The sequence below is a fragment of the Rhea pennata genome, chromosome 5, assembly GCF_028389875.1.
Source record: "Rhea pennata isolate bPtePen1 chromosome 5, bPtePen1.pri, whole genome shotgun sequence".
NCBI lineage: Eukaryota > Metazoa > Chordata > Aves > Rheiformes > Rheidae > Rhea > Rhea pennata.
Genome location: NC_084667.1, coordinates 60,663,786 through 60,680,571, shown reverse-complemented (window position 1 = coordinate 60,680,571; position 16,786 = coordinate 60,663,786). Strand labels below are relative to the sequence as shown.

The 16,786-nt window shown below is 44.3% G+C and overlaps 1 protein-coding gene across 5 annotated transcripts in view; it reads left to right on the top strand.

Annotated features, from left to right (window-relative positions):
• The first annotated feature begins 8,591 nt into the window (after positions 1-8,591).
• The window catches only part of AKT1 (AKT serine/threonine kinase 1), a 75,029-nt gene continuing 66,834 nt past the window's right edge, over positions 8,592-16,786 (top strand). The window contains exons 1-3 of one of the 5 annotated variants that reach the window (XM_062577081.1): positions 8,592-8,863; positions 9,895-9,969; positions 16,541-16,713. In XM_062577081.1, coding sequence (XP_062433065.1) covers positions 16,668-16,713 — 46 coding nt within the window. In that variant the 5' untranslated portion in view covers positions 8,592-8,863; positions 9,895-9,969; positions 16,541-16,667. Of the gene's footprint in view, positions 8,864-9,117; positions 9,200-9,894; positions 9,970-16,540; positions 16,714-16,786 lie in introns of those variants that run through there. The other 4 variants (XM_062577082.1, XM_062577083.1, XM_062577079.1 and 1 more) reach the window with 4 other exon arrangements.

Below are 16,786 nucleotides of genomic sequence, written 5' to 3'. Positions count from 1 at the left end.
CTATTGGTAGGCAGAAATTGCCAGGGAGTTATGGCTTTTTAAGATCTGACTTTCTCAGCAGTTGCAAATACAAGACCAGAATGCTGATTAGCTCTAAGATGACATGTGAATGAAAAAAAGGACCCCAAGAATATACTAATTCAGGGCTACTTAAAATAAAACATGTTTTCTGTAAACATTAGACAAACAGCGATTTGGGGAATCTGAATCGCAAGCAGAAAAACAGGCTGAATACTATGCCGTTACTATCTCCAGTATGGTAAGATTACAATGAGCATTTTTGACTATTGCTAACTCTCAACAGAAATTTGAGCTGTGTGGGTCAACATGGTGACTCAGCAACCAAAGTTACTTAGTCTTCCTGCAGGCAGAAGACTGCAGCTCGCTTTCCAGCACCGTGTTTGTGATTTCCAGGGGGAGCAGGAGATGAGTCAGGGAATCGGAACAACCTTGCGTTGCGGAACCAGTGCTTGTGGCTTGATCGATGGCACTGGGAGGGTTCTGCCGTAGGGAGCCCCTGCAACAGTGTTGCAGTGTGCTCGGGGATACAGCTCGCCGGGGAGGCTGCTGACTCTGTCGAACGGGTTAGGGGGGAAAAGAGGAGGGAGGGAGAAGAAATAAAATGTGGGAGAGAATGAGAATTCACTGTAGCATCACATGGCAGATAATATTTATGCTATTGTGCCTGAACCAATGCATACTCTATGCCAGCTGAGATGCAGGTAGACACAAAGCTTGATATCTGATAGCTCAGAAATACTGTTATTTTCAAGGTGCAGCCAGTCAGTGGCAAACTGGAGTGCCCACAAAAAGCACTACGTTCCTAGGGCAGGAGTGTGTCCTCGCCAGTCAGCTGCAGCAGCAGGCAGGTAATTAATGAGCGCCTGGATAACATGAGCGAGGTCTTGTTTATCAATCAACATAGTATTAATTATCTCATGTGTCAATTTTAATTGAAGAGATTTGTATTAATAAGGGCAGTTTGGGCAAGTTGTATGGCATACCTGCAGGGATATGGGTTTGCTCTTATGCATAGCTTTTGGCAAATACACTAAGCTAGGAAACAGCTTCACAATTTCAAAGTATAATTTTTTTTAGAGATAGCTATGTAATTGGTGGCTATTTATTAACAGAACCTATACTTGGAAACCCCCCACCTGACAACACCTAAGTCTGAAATAAAAAAGAATAACATTGTTATGTAAGAAGCTGTCTAGCTGAAGACATATCATAAAAAAGCTCCAATAGCACATATAAAGGGGGTAGCACCATTTGAAAATTACAATAATAGCTTTCCACATGTGTTCTCATAAAGAGGGAAAGCTGTGTGGCTGATGGCATTTTATTTCAGATTTGAATCCATCCATATTGCATTACATTTAAAAAAAATCTATAGCTCTTTTTATTTGACTTTTTCCTACTTTATTAGAGGAACTGCTGTAGTTCAGGTTAGTCTGTGGCTGTCCTACTCCTAGCATCACATTGAGCCTGCTCTGGGACTGAATTGTCTCAGGTGTTCTTTCAATCTAAAAGTGACTCTATGAGGACAAACATTAGTGTAATGACAGCTGTTTCTGTGCTACTGAACATTTTTATTATTTTAGCATTTATAGTGCTGCCAGAGCTCTCTTGTGCAAGGTGGAGTTCAGGCACCTCACAGGAGATGATGTGTGCCCCAAAGATCCTATAATCTAGAAGCACAGGACAGAGAAAGGACCAGGGGAAGGGCATTAATCAATTACTGACTTTCCCTGTATTTAATACAGGGGTGTCTGAGATATGGAGATTAAATGACTTGGCTCCGTTATGCAGAGGGTCTATAAAAGAACTGGGAATTGAAAGCCGCCGTCTTCCATCTGAATTCAGACATACTGAGTCATCAGTCAATAGCAAGACTGATTTCCATGGCAGAGGTGATTGGAAGCTTTAATCAGGTTTTGTGTCCGATTATGTTGGGTACTGTATAAACACAGAATAACAGATGCTCTCTACAGGCATGTCCTTAAACAGATCTCCACTGATTTCAGTGGACCTCTATACATTCAGAAGAGTACCTGGCGTAGGTCTGATTTTATTAAGAGGGACAGGATGCAGAAGGTGGTGCAGGATTTATGGGGAATAGATTAGAGGTAATAGAATCTCAGGAATGCCTGAATAAGGTACAAAGCCTGGAGACCTTGTTGATTACTTTTTTATTTTATTTTGAAAGAGGATAAATGAACAAGGGAAAATCATAAACTTTTTCAGTGGGAGTCTGATACCTATATTCTTTGAAGTAGGTGGGTCCTAATGTTCTACAGAATTGGACTGTTCTCCTGCTCAGGAATAACTCAAAAATGTTTAAAACAACTGCAACAAAGCTCCTATTTTTTCCCATAAACAGTCTTTACCAAAGAGTAGCCTCTTTGCTAACTTAAAAGCTGGAAGGCTGAAAGGTAAAGGGAAAACAAAGATGCTATGAGAAGAACCATGAGCACAATCAGAGGACATCTGCTGAGATGTTATGGGTGGTGAAGAAGCAAAGAAGCCCTGCCCAGCTGGTGACATAATTTTCTGCAACTTCCAGCTTGCCCTGGCAGGCTCAGGGGCTGCAGCAGGAACGCTGCACAAAAGCCAGGCTGGATGCAGCAGGAAAATACAGGAGGCCGAATTGCCCACAGCCTGGCAATGAGTGTTGGCTGAAGAACTTCAATGCAGTACTCCATCCAAATGCAGATGACAAGCCCGAGGGCAGGAAATACGGCAAGGCAGGTCAAGGATTGCTTTCTTTCGCAAGTGCCTTTGTTGTTTTAATATTCAGCGTGCATGTCACAAGAGCGCTCCAAAGCTCCTTCCAAGCCTGTGCTAGGCACCGTACCTAGACATGTAGAGGCAGTCCCTGTCCTACACAGTCCTCTGTTGCACAGGCTCTTGGTGCACACAGTTTTACTGTGTGAGCTGCTCCATTCAAGGGCTGAATAGGGAATTAAGTAGACAGGGAATATTTGCAGACTGAGGGTCCAAGAGAACTGATATTATGCACTGATTATGGTGGGGGCGAGGAAACATCTGAATAGATATTTTCTATACAAGCACAAGTGCAGGTTTTTTTAAGTCCGAATTCTGCTGTTTGTGCATGTGCCTATTTCTCACTCCTAAATTTTTTTTAAACTTCTAGACACTTTCAGTTCATTTGGCAGTAGGGTTTTCAGTGACTGTGCCTACATAGCATTTTAGGCTGTATCAGGAATATGTTTTTGAAGCTAACCTCCTGATCCTGACAATTCTCTATGCTTTGGTTCATATCATGGACCAATCTTGAAGTCCATGAACTGGATTCCTTTCCAGTGAATCTAAATCAGAAGATGCCCTCCAGAATGGTTCATGTGGACTCCAGCCAATGCTGGGCGTTCAGCCCATGGGACACAATTACAGCTCATCTGAAGCTCCCCCACTTCACTGGAAAAACACAGAGTCCTCAGCATCATCTGAATTGCTCAAGAAATCCGCTCCTCTTGGGCAACCACTTGCCAGTGCAGACAGAGCACATCTCGGTTGGCTTGTTGCCCACAGGAAAATTCAGGTGAGAAGAGAGGAAGAGGGCTTGCACGTGGAGCGGAGCCCTGCCCTTAAAAGCACTATGGACTTAAATGGCTCTGGCAACAGGGCAGAATGGCCACAAACCCACATGTAGTCACAGCTAACAGAAACAGCATAGATGCAACAAAAGACTAGTAAAGGCACTCAAAAAGGTTTTGTGACAACAGGAAATCAGGCTGAAGAGGAGACATCGATGATTCCACTGAAGGCCAGGGTTCTTACATAGGACAACTTGTATTATAAATAAAGCAGAAACTACTCTGCTGTTGCTCCGCAAGTCATTTTTTGGCAGGTTTCTGACTGGCATGACTGCAGAATTCAGGCTGCAACAGGATGCTGAAGTAAAGAGAACATCAGAGACATGATTTCTTTTTTCCTCTCCCTTCCTCTTTGTCTACTTTTATTTGGTTCATGGTAGCATCATCTCTTTTACCTATGAGGTGTGAATACAGATGATGACATGACTAAATGCAATTTTATGGTTGTAGTATCCAGGGGTTCAGACTAGAATGATATTGGAATGGTCACTTCTGGCTTTAAAAGTTTCCAAACCATAAAATTTTGATGAGGTGATTCAAATGCTAGTATATTTTTGTGTGCATGCAGACACTATTAAAAATACACTGAAGAAATTAAAAGCAATCCCTTCTCTTCTAGCATTTGTGTACAAATAATAAAATAATCTGTCAGTGCAGTGGTTAAATGTCATGCGTAAATACATTTTAAAGGATTTAGGAAGCCTCCATCACCATAATGCCAAAAACTGTAACAGCTAGTTTAAAGCTCTTAATCTCAAGGAAATTGTAAAGATCATGAGAAAAACTGAGTTTTTCTTTGTTGGCTTCCTCTTGGAGCACAGTATGTCTGGATTGCAGTGCTCCAGCAGATCTACTGTTGTGCCCATGCCTGGCAGCAGGGCTGCTGCGCCTTCCACATTTCCATGGGGATATTTGCAAGGGCGGTCGCTAGTACAGCACTCAAGTTCATTTGTCTACATTGTGCTTAACTGTATAATTTTAGATCAACAGCATAATTAGCATTGGGTGTGTGAGCTGAGAATGCAACAGGGACCTGAATTTTTATTTTTTTTTAATGTGTATATAATATGTGTATACAACTATTTTAGTGTCAGAGGAGTTGCATTTTTGAATATAGTTAAGAGTGTGATTTTTTTTTTTTTTTTTTTTTTTTTTTGAACAGGTTATTAGAGTTTCAGCATTCTCAGGCATCTTCCCAGACCTAAGAACTCCTGAAATGTTGTTTTACAAAGAAAGAGGGGAAAAATCAGTAATTTGGAGTAGCCTTCCCTTCCTCAAGATCAAAGACTCTCTTTTCTGATATGTTTGTGCCATGCCTAACATTTCCTGGTCCAAACTGGAACTTGTGGTTACTACTGTAACAACAAAAACTACTGTGGTTGGTGTATGGGACAGAACTGACATATTTGCTATTTTTGTACATTCTATATCTAACTAGCACATTTTCTATGCACACCGAATCAGTTCCTGTTTATTTACAGAATTCCCCCTAGCGTGTTTGCTGCCCTGTGGCACAGCGATCACTATCCCAGAGGAAGAGGACTGCAAGGTTCTCGTTTTGGAGTTTGTCAGCACCATTCATTACTCAGCCAGAAAAGCTCTTGGAAGGACTGTGAAATATGCCTTCTTCCTCCCTTTACAGCTGGAGAAGGCATACTGCCACCCCAGCGCTGCCCTGCCTGAGCGTGCTGGCGGCTGGGAAACAGCAGCTCGAAACCAAACATAGGTCTCCTGTCTGACCTCTCGGGGAGTTTTTAATAAACCCACAGGAAGAGCTCCCAAAAAGCGTTTTAGCAAACAGGGATAACTCAGATCTCTGGTATTCCAGTCGTCAGTTTAGCTAACACTTAGTCTTTCATTGAAATTGCCACAAAAGCACAATCTAAATCATACATGTATTTATTCACAGTATGAATTTCTAAAAAGCAAAATTACAATGTTTCAGGATGATTACATTTATTCTTTTTTTCCAGATAGCCTACTAGTGTTTTGCTCTTGAGAAATATCTTCAAACATTAGATTTTTTTCAGTTTCAGAAGCACAGCTATGTTTATTATATTTGGCAGCATGAAATGCACTTTTAATTTGTATTTTTATTAAACTAGACTTTCATCTTATACAAAACATGAGCGGTTTCTTTAAAAGTTACAAATGCCTAGACTGAGATACTAGTGCCATAATTCTAATAGGATTTCACATAGACTTTTTTCTTTGAGCCTTGTTTGAGCAGAGCCCACCTTTCAAAAAGGAGGAATAAATGCACAGTTAGCACATGAAAGCAGTGTCAGTACTTACAGTCATGGAACAGAACTTGCTCTAATAGGGTTAACTCAATAATTACACATCTTACTGTACTAGCCTTTCTTTTTATGCCTGATTGGATTAAAAAAATACCCAAAGCTGCATAATTTCAGTGTTTTATAATAAGTTTTAAAAGTTAGATCAAATTATGTGTTACTTATTTGTTAAAAATGGGTGAGAACATGAGCATCTGTTCCTCTGGCAGGGTACTGATGGCAATCTACTGTTTTTTGCCACTAACCCCTATGCTCAGTATTTTATGGTAATATAATGCCAAAGAACAGTTGATGCACCTTATCCTGTACCAATTACTAAATTAGAGTAAACAGATGTGAAATTTGAGGAAGTGCTTAGGGAAATCTAGGGACTTCCCTGAAAATTAGAGTTTATAGACTATAATCCCATTGATGATAACTGAATGATAAAACCCACATTGTTTGCATTTATAACAATTCTTGAGCGATTTCATTGTTCTCAGAGAAAAAAAAAAGCTTTCTTTCATTCATTGTTGTTACAAAGTCACCCTTGTTGTTGTAAACCAGGCACTTCCTACTTTACCTGGGTATTTTTATCCACACTACTCTTCTGTGTTTCAGAGATAAGCCTTACACCGAACCACAAATCTAAGCATGCCCCCTCGCCCCATTTTGGGGAATGTCAGATCCAGATATGCATCCAAACTGTCTCGTTTGGGCCTGTCGTTCATCATTGTAAATCAACAGTCACAATCTAAACAATCTGCTCCTGTTGATTTCTTTTCTTTTCTTTTTTTTTTTTTTTTTTTTTTTTTTTAATTGTACTTCCTTTTTAGCAAACAACAGAGGTTTATTTTCTTCTCTTTGGGATTGAAAACTATGCTTGCTGTATGACCTTATTTTTTACACTGCTGCTTTGTTTGCAGGGAAAGTCCTAATGACCTTGCACACGACGACAGTCCGGGAGCTTATCAATCAGAACAAGGATTGGCAGAGAAGCAAGAAAGCTCTCCTGCAATCAGATCTATTATCAGAGGTCCCTCTGCCTAAAAAGAAGTTTCCTACAGCCAGTGAAGTCCCGTGTTTACATGCACTCTTTATTGCTACGTGTGATCGCAGGCTCAAGACTCAAAATTAATTCATAAATGAATTTTCTTATTTTTTGTTAGTTTCTATACATGTCCCCTTAATATGCTGCAAGCCTCTCACACTGATGACTAATTTCCTCTGAAAGATATCTTTCATACCTAAATACATTTTAATCTACACTAACTATTCTGAACTTAACGAATGGTATGTACAAATGTGGTCACAATCCCAGAGAGTTTGTTGCAGACTTTTCTTTTCCAGTGCCTTTGCGCATTAGCGTGGGAACAGTTCCCACGGCCATTTCACTCTCCCCTGATATCAACAGAAATTTTTCCACTCTTTCAGTAGATGAGGATCTGACCTTAAACTCAGCACCCCTGTAACACAGGGTACGCTTCTTCTCCTCACTTGGCTGAGCGGTACATTTTTAAACCCATTTAAAGGCCCCAGTACACACAAGGGAGAGCCACGCAAATGTAACTCTGGCTTAGCAGTTCCGCGGGGAGGAACTGGCCTGTCCTCTGATGGAAAAGGAGGCCTCGTTCTCCCTCCCTCCATCCTGAGCGAGCGCAAACCCTTTCCTCCTCTTCCGCGTAACTGGCTCCTCCAGAGCACGGACGTACACAAAATCCAATGAGCCGTTTGACGCTCGGACGCTCGTGAGATGGACAGAATTATTTAGACAGAGCTCCATGCTCAAAACAGAAGAAAACATATAAGCTGTGAATTTCAGTAAACATGTAAAACCATCCAAACAACACAGTACAAATGCTTCTTATTACACCAGATAGCTTTGGTACCAATATGAATGCAAGGTCGTATTCCCCAGCTTTGCTGCTGCAACCACGTTTTAGGCACCTTTATTCTGTTAACGCTGCAAAGTTGTGGGAAGATGAACCATTTCCCAACTTCTAACCAGCTTCCAATTACCGAAACGTGATCATCAGCAGCTGAAGGCTCCTGAACAAATCAAATCAATCCTTACAGCCCAGTCAGAGTTTATGGCACCGTCAACTGGAAAACAAACAAAATTCTTTAATTAGCAAACTTGATACTGGAGAACATAACAAATCTGCGGAAGGCATTTCCGCAGCATCGTTTCCCTGAGCGCAGGGGAGCCGAGGTGGGTTCTCCTCCTGGCGTGGGCAGGTCTGGGGCTCTGTCAGGGTGTTTTTAGGAGCGTGAAGGAGTTGCTCGTTCCCGCTGAAGAGTTTTAGGGGAGCTGAGCGGTTTCCCCAGGTGCTTCCCAGAGGGGAAAACACGACGAGGTGGTGGCGGCCTGGGGATGGGAGGGGGTTTGAGGGGGGTGAATCCGTTTTGGGGAGCAAAGGCCGGTGTCCGCCCCGCTGTGGCCTCCCTGCGCGGAGCCGCGACGGCGCCGGGGGAGCCAACGGCCGCTAACGGCCGCCGCGCGGGGCGGGCGCTGCCTCCCCCCGCCTCACCGCGGCGCGGCGCGGGGGGCGGCGGGAAGCGGCGGCGGCGGCCGCGGAGGACGTGAGCGAGCGGCGCGGTGCGGCGCGGCGCCGGGGGGGAGGCGGCGGCGGGCGGGGAGGCGGCAGGCAGCCTCCCCCTCCCGGCGGCGAGGCGGGGCGGCGCGGCGCGGCGGGGCAGGCGGGCCGCCGGAGCGGGTGTGGGAGCCCCATGGGCCGAGCGCCTGCGAGAGGGGGAGGAGGAGCCGCCCCGCCGCCCGCCGCCCGGGGATGGTGAGGAGGAGGCGGCGGCCGCCCTGAGCCCAGTTAGGCCGCAGCTCGGCGCCCGCCTCGCGCCCCCTCCCTCCCGCTCGCTCGCTCCCTTTCCCCTCCCTCCCCCCGCCGCCCTCCCCTTTCCCGTCCCCGGCAGCCGCCACCCTCCCATCACCTCCTCTCCCCGGGCTCCAGGCACGTAAGTGACCCGGTCCCCGGCTCGGGGGAAGGAAGCGCCGGGGCCTGCTCCGCCGCCGCGCCGCGCCCGCCGCGTTGTGCGGGGCCGCCGGGAGGGCAGCGCGGGGCCCGGGCGGCGGCGGCGGCCGCTCGCCCGCTGACCCGCCTAGGCCGCGGCGGGCGGGCGGGCGAGCGCGGGGTGCCCCGCCGCTGCCCCCTCCTCCCCGGCGCGGCCGGGCTGCGGGGAGGAGGAGGAGGAGGAGGGGAGGCGGCGGGCCGCGGCCGGCCCCCGGCAGCCGTCCTGCCGGCGGAGCCGGGCTGGGGGCGAACAGGAAGCTGTTGGCTTCCCCGGGATGCGGTAAATGAAAGTGCAGCGGGGCGCGGGTGGCCGTCCGTCCGTCCGTCTGTCCATCCATCCCCTTCCTCTCCCGGGCCGGGCCCCCGCGCAGCCCCGGCCTCCCCCGGCAGGCGCGGGCTGGTGGCAAAGCTGCGGCAAGCGAAGGAGCCGAGGCAGCTCCCCCCCCCCCCCCCCCCCGATCATCTGTACCGCGCCGTGGAGCCCTCTCGGGCTTGCGGACCACCGGGAGCGGGGCGGGGGGGGGGGGTGCTGATGGCGGCGGGCTTCCCTCCGGCCGCGTTTGCCGTGGGGAGGCTGTTGTGCAGCACTGGTGCGCTCGGGGGTTGCAGTCGTGTTTCGCTAGACCTCTGGGTTAGTTGTCCACAGATGCCCCCTTCTTCCCCTCCCTCCTCCCCCCACCCCGGGTGAAATTCAGCAATTACTGAAATGTTCTTGGAGACTTAGTGCACTTTTTCTTCCGTTTCTTTGTAAAAACGTCTAAGTCCTACTATGTTCACATACTGGGACTATTTTTAATATATATTTTTGCTGGCAATATAGTGTTGATGCCAGTGTGTTTGTGCCTTATCAATATCTTTCCCCCCTTCGGGAGAGTGATTAACTGTTTCTCTTTTTGCTTTGTTTTTCTACCATCCCTAATATAGAATGAGAAGCAAATCCCTGATTTGCTCTTGTTTGTTTTATTTATACCACAGGAGGGATGTACATTTCAAAATACAATTATAAAAGGGAGTTACTAACACTTAATTCAGAAGAATATTTGTTTACAGGTAAATAAATTTGACATATTGCATGACTAGTAATTACTTTTATGTAGTAGTTAATTTCCTGATGACAGCCACAACATTTGTCTGAGTTAATAGATTTAAAGACACTGTGGAGCTAGATTATTATTATTTTTATATTTTATTTAAGAGGGTTTTCACTGTGTACAGTGTTTATAGAACTGCTTTTTGGTGTGAAGAAATGGTAAATCAAATTGAAAAATTGAGGCAGTATGTGCATGTTACTTATAAGCCAGAAAGTGAATGCTGGAGCTACAAAATGTCCTTATTAGAGTAAGAATTAAATTCTTCTTTTAAGAGAAATAAAATAGAGGATTGTGACTGACTTCATTTGTTTGGGGGGGACAGAGCAAAACTTTTGTTATGAGTACTTTAAAATGGAGTTTGATTAAACGCAGCTTAAATTAGTACAAAAATTCTGTGCAGCACAGTTCTTATATGAGCATAAACTGTAAAAGGACTTGTTCTTGTTTGGGAACATAAAGAGGATTTTGTCTAGCCTGGGTCTTTGACAGAGTATGAAGAAGTTGTCTTTTTTCTGCCATCACTCAGTTTTGAAATAGGCAGCTTAGTCTGTCCTATCAAACTCTAGCTGTGATTGCAGCTTGGACAGCTGAATGTCGTAATCCTGGCCCCTCACCTGAACAAAATTAACCTCCTGTCTATTGATTAGGAAAGACATGAGAGCATAAGGCATTTCAAACTGCTGTTTTATTAACCTAGATTGTGCCCAAAGATTAAAAGAAGGTGGACGTGGTTTTAGAGATTTTTTTCTGTTGCTTTCTGTTTACAATTTTTCTGACAGCTCTCAAGAGCAGCTTTTCCAAACCTTGTGATAAGCCATATGTGCTGTCATGAAATACCTGTTTAGACATGGTGTTATTCTTAATGGAACATCACATGGGCTAATAGCAAATATTAGTGACCATGCCTAACTCAAGGCCCTCAATGCGTTTTTGTAAAGTTAGCCAAGATGCTGGAACAAACTGGTCCTCGTATGCTTTTGTGAAAGTTCTCTGTCTGCATTTGGCAAGTGGGTCACGGAGCAAGGCTACCAGGGGTTTAGAGGGCCTTGAAAGCATTGGAACCACTGCTACTCCTGTGAAACGCTGAAAGTAGGATTTGCATATTTCAGGAGATGTGCTTCACTGGTCAAAGTCTGGTGGGGACACCCATCTATACACTCTACTTAAAATACTGGCTAGAGCCCAACTTGGTTGTGTCCATGCTGTTTATGTGTAATTGACAGTGAGCTTAAAATGAAGTCTGGGATGTGTTGCGGAAGAGAGCTTAGGTTGTTCGTGGTATCCCTTGTCATGGGCCCAAGCACACTTCTACTCCCCTGCAGCTGGCTGTTTGCTCTTCTGACAATGTCATGTGGCCAAGGTAGGCAGACAAGAGCTGCTAGATCCTTTTTGGAGTGGTCCTGGTTTTGTGTGTTATAAGAACGTGTGGGCTGTTAAGGCACAGGGTGCCCTGGGAACATGGTAACCGTGCCACACCAGAGCAGCGGGTGTCCAATGATAGGCACAGTGATGGGGCAAAGTGTTAATCTGGGAACATCCTTTGCATTAACCTGCTTTCTGATTCGCGCTAACTGGTACAGTCTAGACAGAGCGTAACATGCCAAGTGTGGCAAGGACAGGACTGAGGTTAGGAGATCTGTTCCTCTTTAAATCTCTTGCTTACTTTCCCTCACGAAGGTGAAGTGATAATCATAGATGCTTCTACATCCTGTAAGCTAAAGTTTCAGCTTCAGTGTTCTGGAAGAATTCATTTTCTTCCTGGTCTGCTTTAGAGTGTGCGTAGAAATGAATATAAAATTTCCTCTTGAAAAGAGGGCAAGGAGGGCAGATTTCTCTCTCGATTTTTGTTTGGGTTTGGAGACAAAAGAAGGCCAACATAATAGGAAGAAGAGAGTAAGATAAGGTACTCTAATGCGGCTATCCCAAATACGGAAAAGACAGTTCTGCTCCACCTTTTGTTGGAAGGTTGGTTTGACCAAGTCTTTAAAATGGGTTTCACTGTTGCAGTGCGTAGGGAAGTTAGTAATCTCATGCATATATTAATTCCTTAAAGGTTATTAAAGTCTTCATAAATAATTATTTACTGCACCTCAACCTTATAAGGAATGTTTTGTTATTGGAAAAGGTGTTACAGAAATGTATTTTGAAAAATGAATGAGCAAACGGGTTTGAATGCTAAGAGAAAGACAGAGTTGTTTAGCTTTTGACAGTGTTCAGTCATGTGCAGACACAGACTGGAGCAGTCAGGTCATACTTACCTCAAATGCCCTCTGTTCACTGGGAACCATTCCTAGATGGCAGTAAATGAGGACTGTAATCATTCATTTTTTTCCCCTTCTCCCCTCCCCCCCTTCAGGATTTTATGCAAAAGAAACTTTCTCTGGTTTACCCATCTTCCATAATGCATTGACCTGTAGTTACTTCTCTATTACAGGAAATTACTATTACTTGCTACCACTGTTTTCAATACTGTCCTTTATTAAAATATATTAGGCACCGTTTGAATATGTATTTTAAAATGTATCAGATACAGTGGGTTTGCTGCTGCTGTGTGAGTGGATATCTTATTGCATGGTGAGAAGAGGTCGCTTAAGAAATAGCTTAAGAAAAGTCCCCTCTCATGAAATTACACTTCCCCATAGCTAACTGAAGGACCAAGCAGGACCCCATGTTGCAGGTTGGCACTAGGGCGTGTTTAGTGCCCCACTTGACTGCACCATGCAAACCTATCTGCTATGCATGGCTGCTTCGCATCCCCTCCACCTTCTCCTTCCCTGTGAAGGAGGTGGGCAGGTAAAGATGCATCCATGATAGCAGAGTAACAGTAGTAAATTGGGGAATATATATATATATATATATATATATATATATATATATATTTTTTTTTTTTTTTTTAACTTAGAAATTACATAGAGAAGTCAGGCCAAACTTACTGGGATGCCATAGAGGCTAGAAAAAATAGCTCCTCTGAACTTTGATTTTCTTTGCTGATTTGTTTTCTGGACTATATTGTTATTCTAATTCAGATTGAGTTGAAAATTTAGCCTATGAAAAGTAGGAGGTTGCTAAGTGAAAGTCTGGGCAAGTGTTACCCCAGAAAGAGATGGAGAAATTTAGCTTGTGGTTTTAGAATTTTGTGCTCCCTCTCCTTTTTCTGTTTTTAATGAGATTGTCCTTTCTACAAAGCAGCTTTACTCATAGCTTTCTTTTTTTACATATTGTGTACCTTGACTTCAGCAAGGCTTCTGATACTGTCTCCCAGAACATCCTCCTAGCTAAGCTCAGGAAGTGTGGGTTAGACGAGTGGACAGTGAGGTGGATCGAGAACTGGCTGAAAGGCAGAGCTCAGAGGGTCGTCATCAGTGGCGTGGAGTCTAGTTGGAGGCCTGTGGCTAGTGGCGCCCCCCAGGGCTCAGTACTGGGTCCCATCCTGTTCAACTTTGTCATCAATGACCTGGGTGAGGGGACAGAGTGCCTACTCAGCACGTTTGCTGATGATACCAAGCTGGGAGGAGTGGCTGACACACCTGAGGGCTGTGCTGTCATTCAGAGAGACCTGGACAGGCTGGAGAGCTGGGCAGAGAGGAACCTCATGAGGTTCAACAAGGGCAAGTGCAGAGTGCTGCACCTAGGAATAACCCTAGGCACCAGTACAAGCTGGGGGCTGACCTTCTGGAGAGCAGCTCTGCAGAGAAGGACCTGGGAGGGCTGGTGGATGACAAGCTGACCATAAGCCAGCAATGTGCCCTTGTGGCCAAGAAGGCCAATGGTCTCCTGGGCTGCATTGGGAAGACTGTTGCCTGCAGATCGAAGGAGGTGATCCTGCCCCTCTACTCAGCCCTGAGGAGGCCTCATCTCGAGTACTGTGTCCAGTTCTGGGCTCCCCAGTACAAGAGAGACATGGAGCGACTGGAGAGAGTCCGGCGTAGGGCTATGAAGATGATCAGAGGGCTGGAGCACCTGCCCTCTGAGGAACGGCTGCGAGAGCTGGGCCTCTTCAGCCTGGGGAAGAGAAGGCTGAGGGGGGATCTGATCAATGTGTACAAGTACCTGAAGGGAGGGTGTCAGGGGGACGGGGCCAAACTCTTTTCAGTTGTCCCATGTGACAGGACAAGAGGCAATGGGCAGAAATGGAACCATAGGAAGTTCTACCTGAAAGTGAGGGGGGGGACTTCTTCCCTGTGAGAGCGACGGAGCACTGGAAGAGGTTGCCCAGAGAGGTTGTGGAGTCTCCTTCTCTGGAGATCTTCAAGGCCCACCTGGATGCAACCCTGTCTACCATGCTGTAGGTGACCCTGCTGAGCAGGGAGATTGTACTAGATGATCTCCAGAGGTCCCTTCCAACATTACTGATTCTATGATATGATTATTGAAAAAGATGTTGATAGTTTAATGCATTTAGGCTGTTGAATTCAAAACACAGAGGTAGGTTACACAGTCCCTATCTTCTGTTCTGGCACAATGTTATAAGCGTTAATTTTCACATCTTGGTGTTGCATTTTCAGACTTAAAAGTAATAATCATAGGGATTTTGTTCAACACCTTACAGATTGCTTGATGCTTAAAAGAAGCCTTTAACTGAGGCCTAGTCTCCTGTTGATGTCAAAAGTAAGCCTGGGTAGTGTGAGCATTGTACGTGCATTTTTGAAAGGAGAATGAAAGCCTGCCATATTAGTCAAGTTGTATTTTAATTGCTCCTCTAAAGGAGTTTGTTCTAAGACAGCTCTGGTAGCTGTGCATTACTAGTCTCCATTCTGCAACATATAGTTTTCTTATGTTTATTTGTGAAATTAATTCTTTTGTGACTGTCCCAAAGTCATTTTTGTGTGCATTTTCCCTCCCTCAGGCAAACCTCTTATCTATTTCTTGGAGCTGATGATAATTATAAGCAGTAAGATGTGGCAGATTCGTAACTTGGAAAAAACAGCATATTTCTGGGAGGGGAGGGGGAAAGAAAAAAAAAACATTATTGGTAATGATGAGAGGTAGCGATAAACAGTGGGAGTTCATAGGCAAGAGTATCAAGGGACTGACCGCCTTTCTCTCCCAAATTCTCCTGGTCAATTTGTTTCCAGTGCCTGAGATTGCCAGTGCTCTGAAAGAGATAGCCTTCCAAGCAAGGAAGATAAATGTGAACAATGAAATGTGCAGCCTCTTCTTTCTCTGCTGGATTCATTTTGGCACATGTTGCTTCTATCCAAGGTTGTCTGAGGGAGTTATATGGAATTAGGTGCTTGTAAACCTTGTTTCTAATGGATGGATATCACCTGTGTACTTGCAGATAATTGATGCCCATGTGCCAAATCCATGCAGAGATGGCATATATTTGTTAGGAGAGAATATAATCTCTCTGTGTTTGGAGAGAGCCTCCAGTAAAATCTAGGCCTTTGGCTGAAGGAGGGAAGTGTGCTACGAATGCTGCTAGATTCATTTATATTAAACTTCTTAATTATTGCTAGCAACTTGGCACCAATTACATTTTTGATCACTCAAGTAATATCAAATGGAAGGGAAGTGTGGACACTTCTGAGAGCACAGAAGTCATTAAAAAAAAAAAGCAAAAACCAAACAAATTTTACACCACAGGCAGAAAAATAATCAGATTCAATATACAAAAATAATAAAAGCTAATGCATCTGGGAAGAAATTACTTTCAATGAGAGAAGAAAAACATGAACATTTCTGTGGTAGGCAGACACAAACTAAATATTTTCAGTAAGATGCAACAATTTTGAGTGATTTTTAAAAAGGGAAATCATCTCATAAAGCACAGTAGTAAAAATCTTAAATTGTATTTAGGTGCATGTATTTCATTGCTAGGAAGACAGCATCAAGCTATGATGTGTTCAGAGAAGAGCAATCAAAATTGATGTAGGTGCTGATTTTTTTGACAAGGTTACATGAGCTTATCTGAGATTCTTTGTGTATGTTTAGGACAGGTAGAAGCTATAATATCAAAGACAGAAAAGACAATTTTTACGGCAAGCCCGGGAGATTTGAGTGGGATTAACAGGATGAGATTGAAGCTAGGAAAATTTGAAGCAGAGTGTTGGGAATTCTTCCTGTCAAAAGTGTGTCTCTAAGGTGCACTGTGTTTTAGTTGATGGCCTGAGATGCACTGGGCTGTAAGAAGACCTTCCAAAAGAAATTCTGGAAGTCTCAGTATCAGGAAATATTTAAAACTAGACTTTGTTAAGTCTCTGAAGTTTTTTTTGCTGTTGGAAAGAGTTTGATGTTGCTGGAGGGATGGAAGAAATCTACTAGGCAAAGTCTTGCATCCTCCTCTGATCTAGTGTGAGTGATACTGTGAGTGTACCCACGATCAACCTGTTTAGTGAAGAAGCAAGACTTCAGCTGGCATTTATTTCAGTACCTCCACCCTCAGAGTTATAAAAATCCATGTGAAGGAGAAAGCCCTCACTTAGTATTTATAATAATAGAGAAAAGAAAGCCTCTCCCTGTTGTATCCATTACTTTTTGTGTGTGACAAACCTTAAAATGATGGTGTGCTCTTTTTTTCATCTTTTTAGAAATAGCTGAGAAGCAGAGAAAGAAAAAAAACAAACCCTTTTTGTGGACCCTACTGCTGGAGTTCAGAAATTTCAACAGAGTGCTTTTTTGACGTAAACTGATATTTCAAGAGACATTCCTGCCATTATGAATGAAGTAGCAATAGTGAAGGAAGGGTGGCTTCACAAACGAGGTAAGTGTTTTCCTTGTGGGAATACTGGATGTTTGGTCATTCAGTAAATTGACTTTCTCAGGGTGATCTCTCA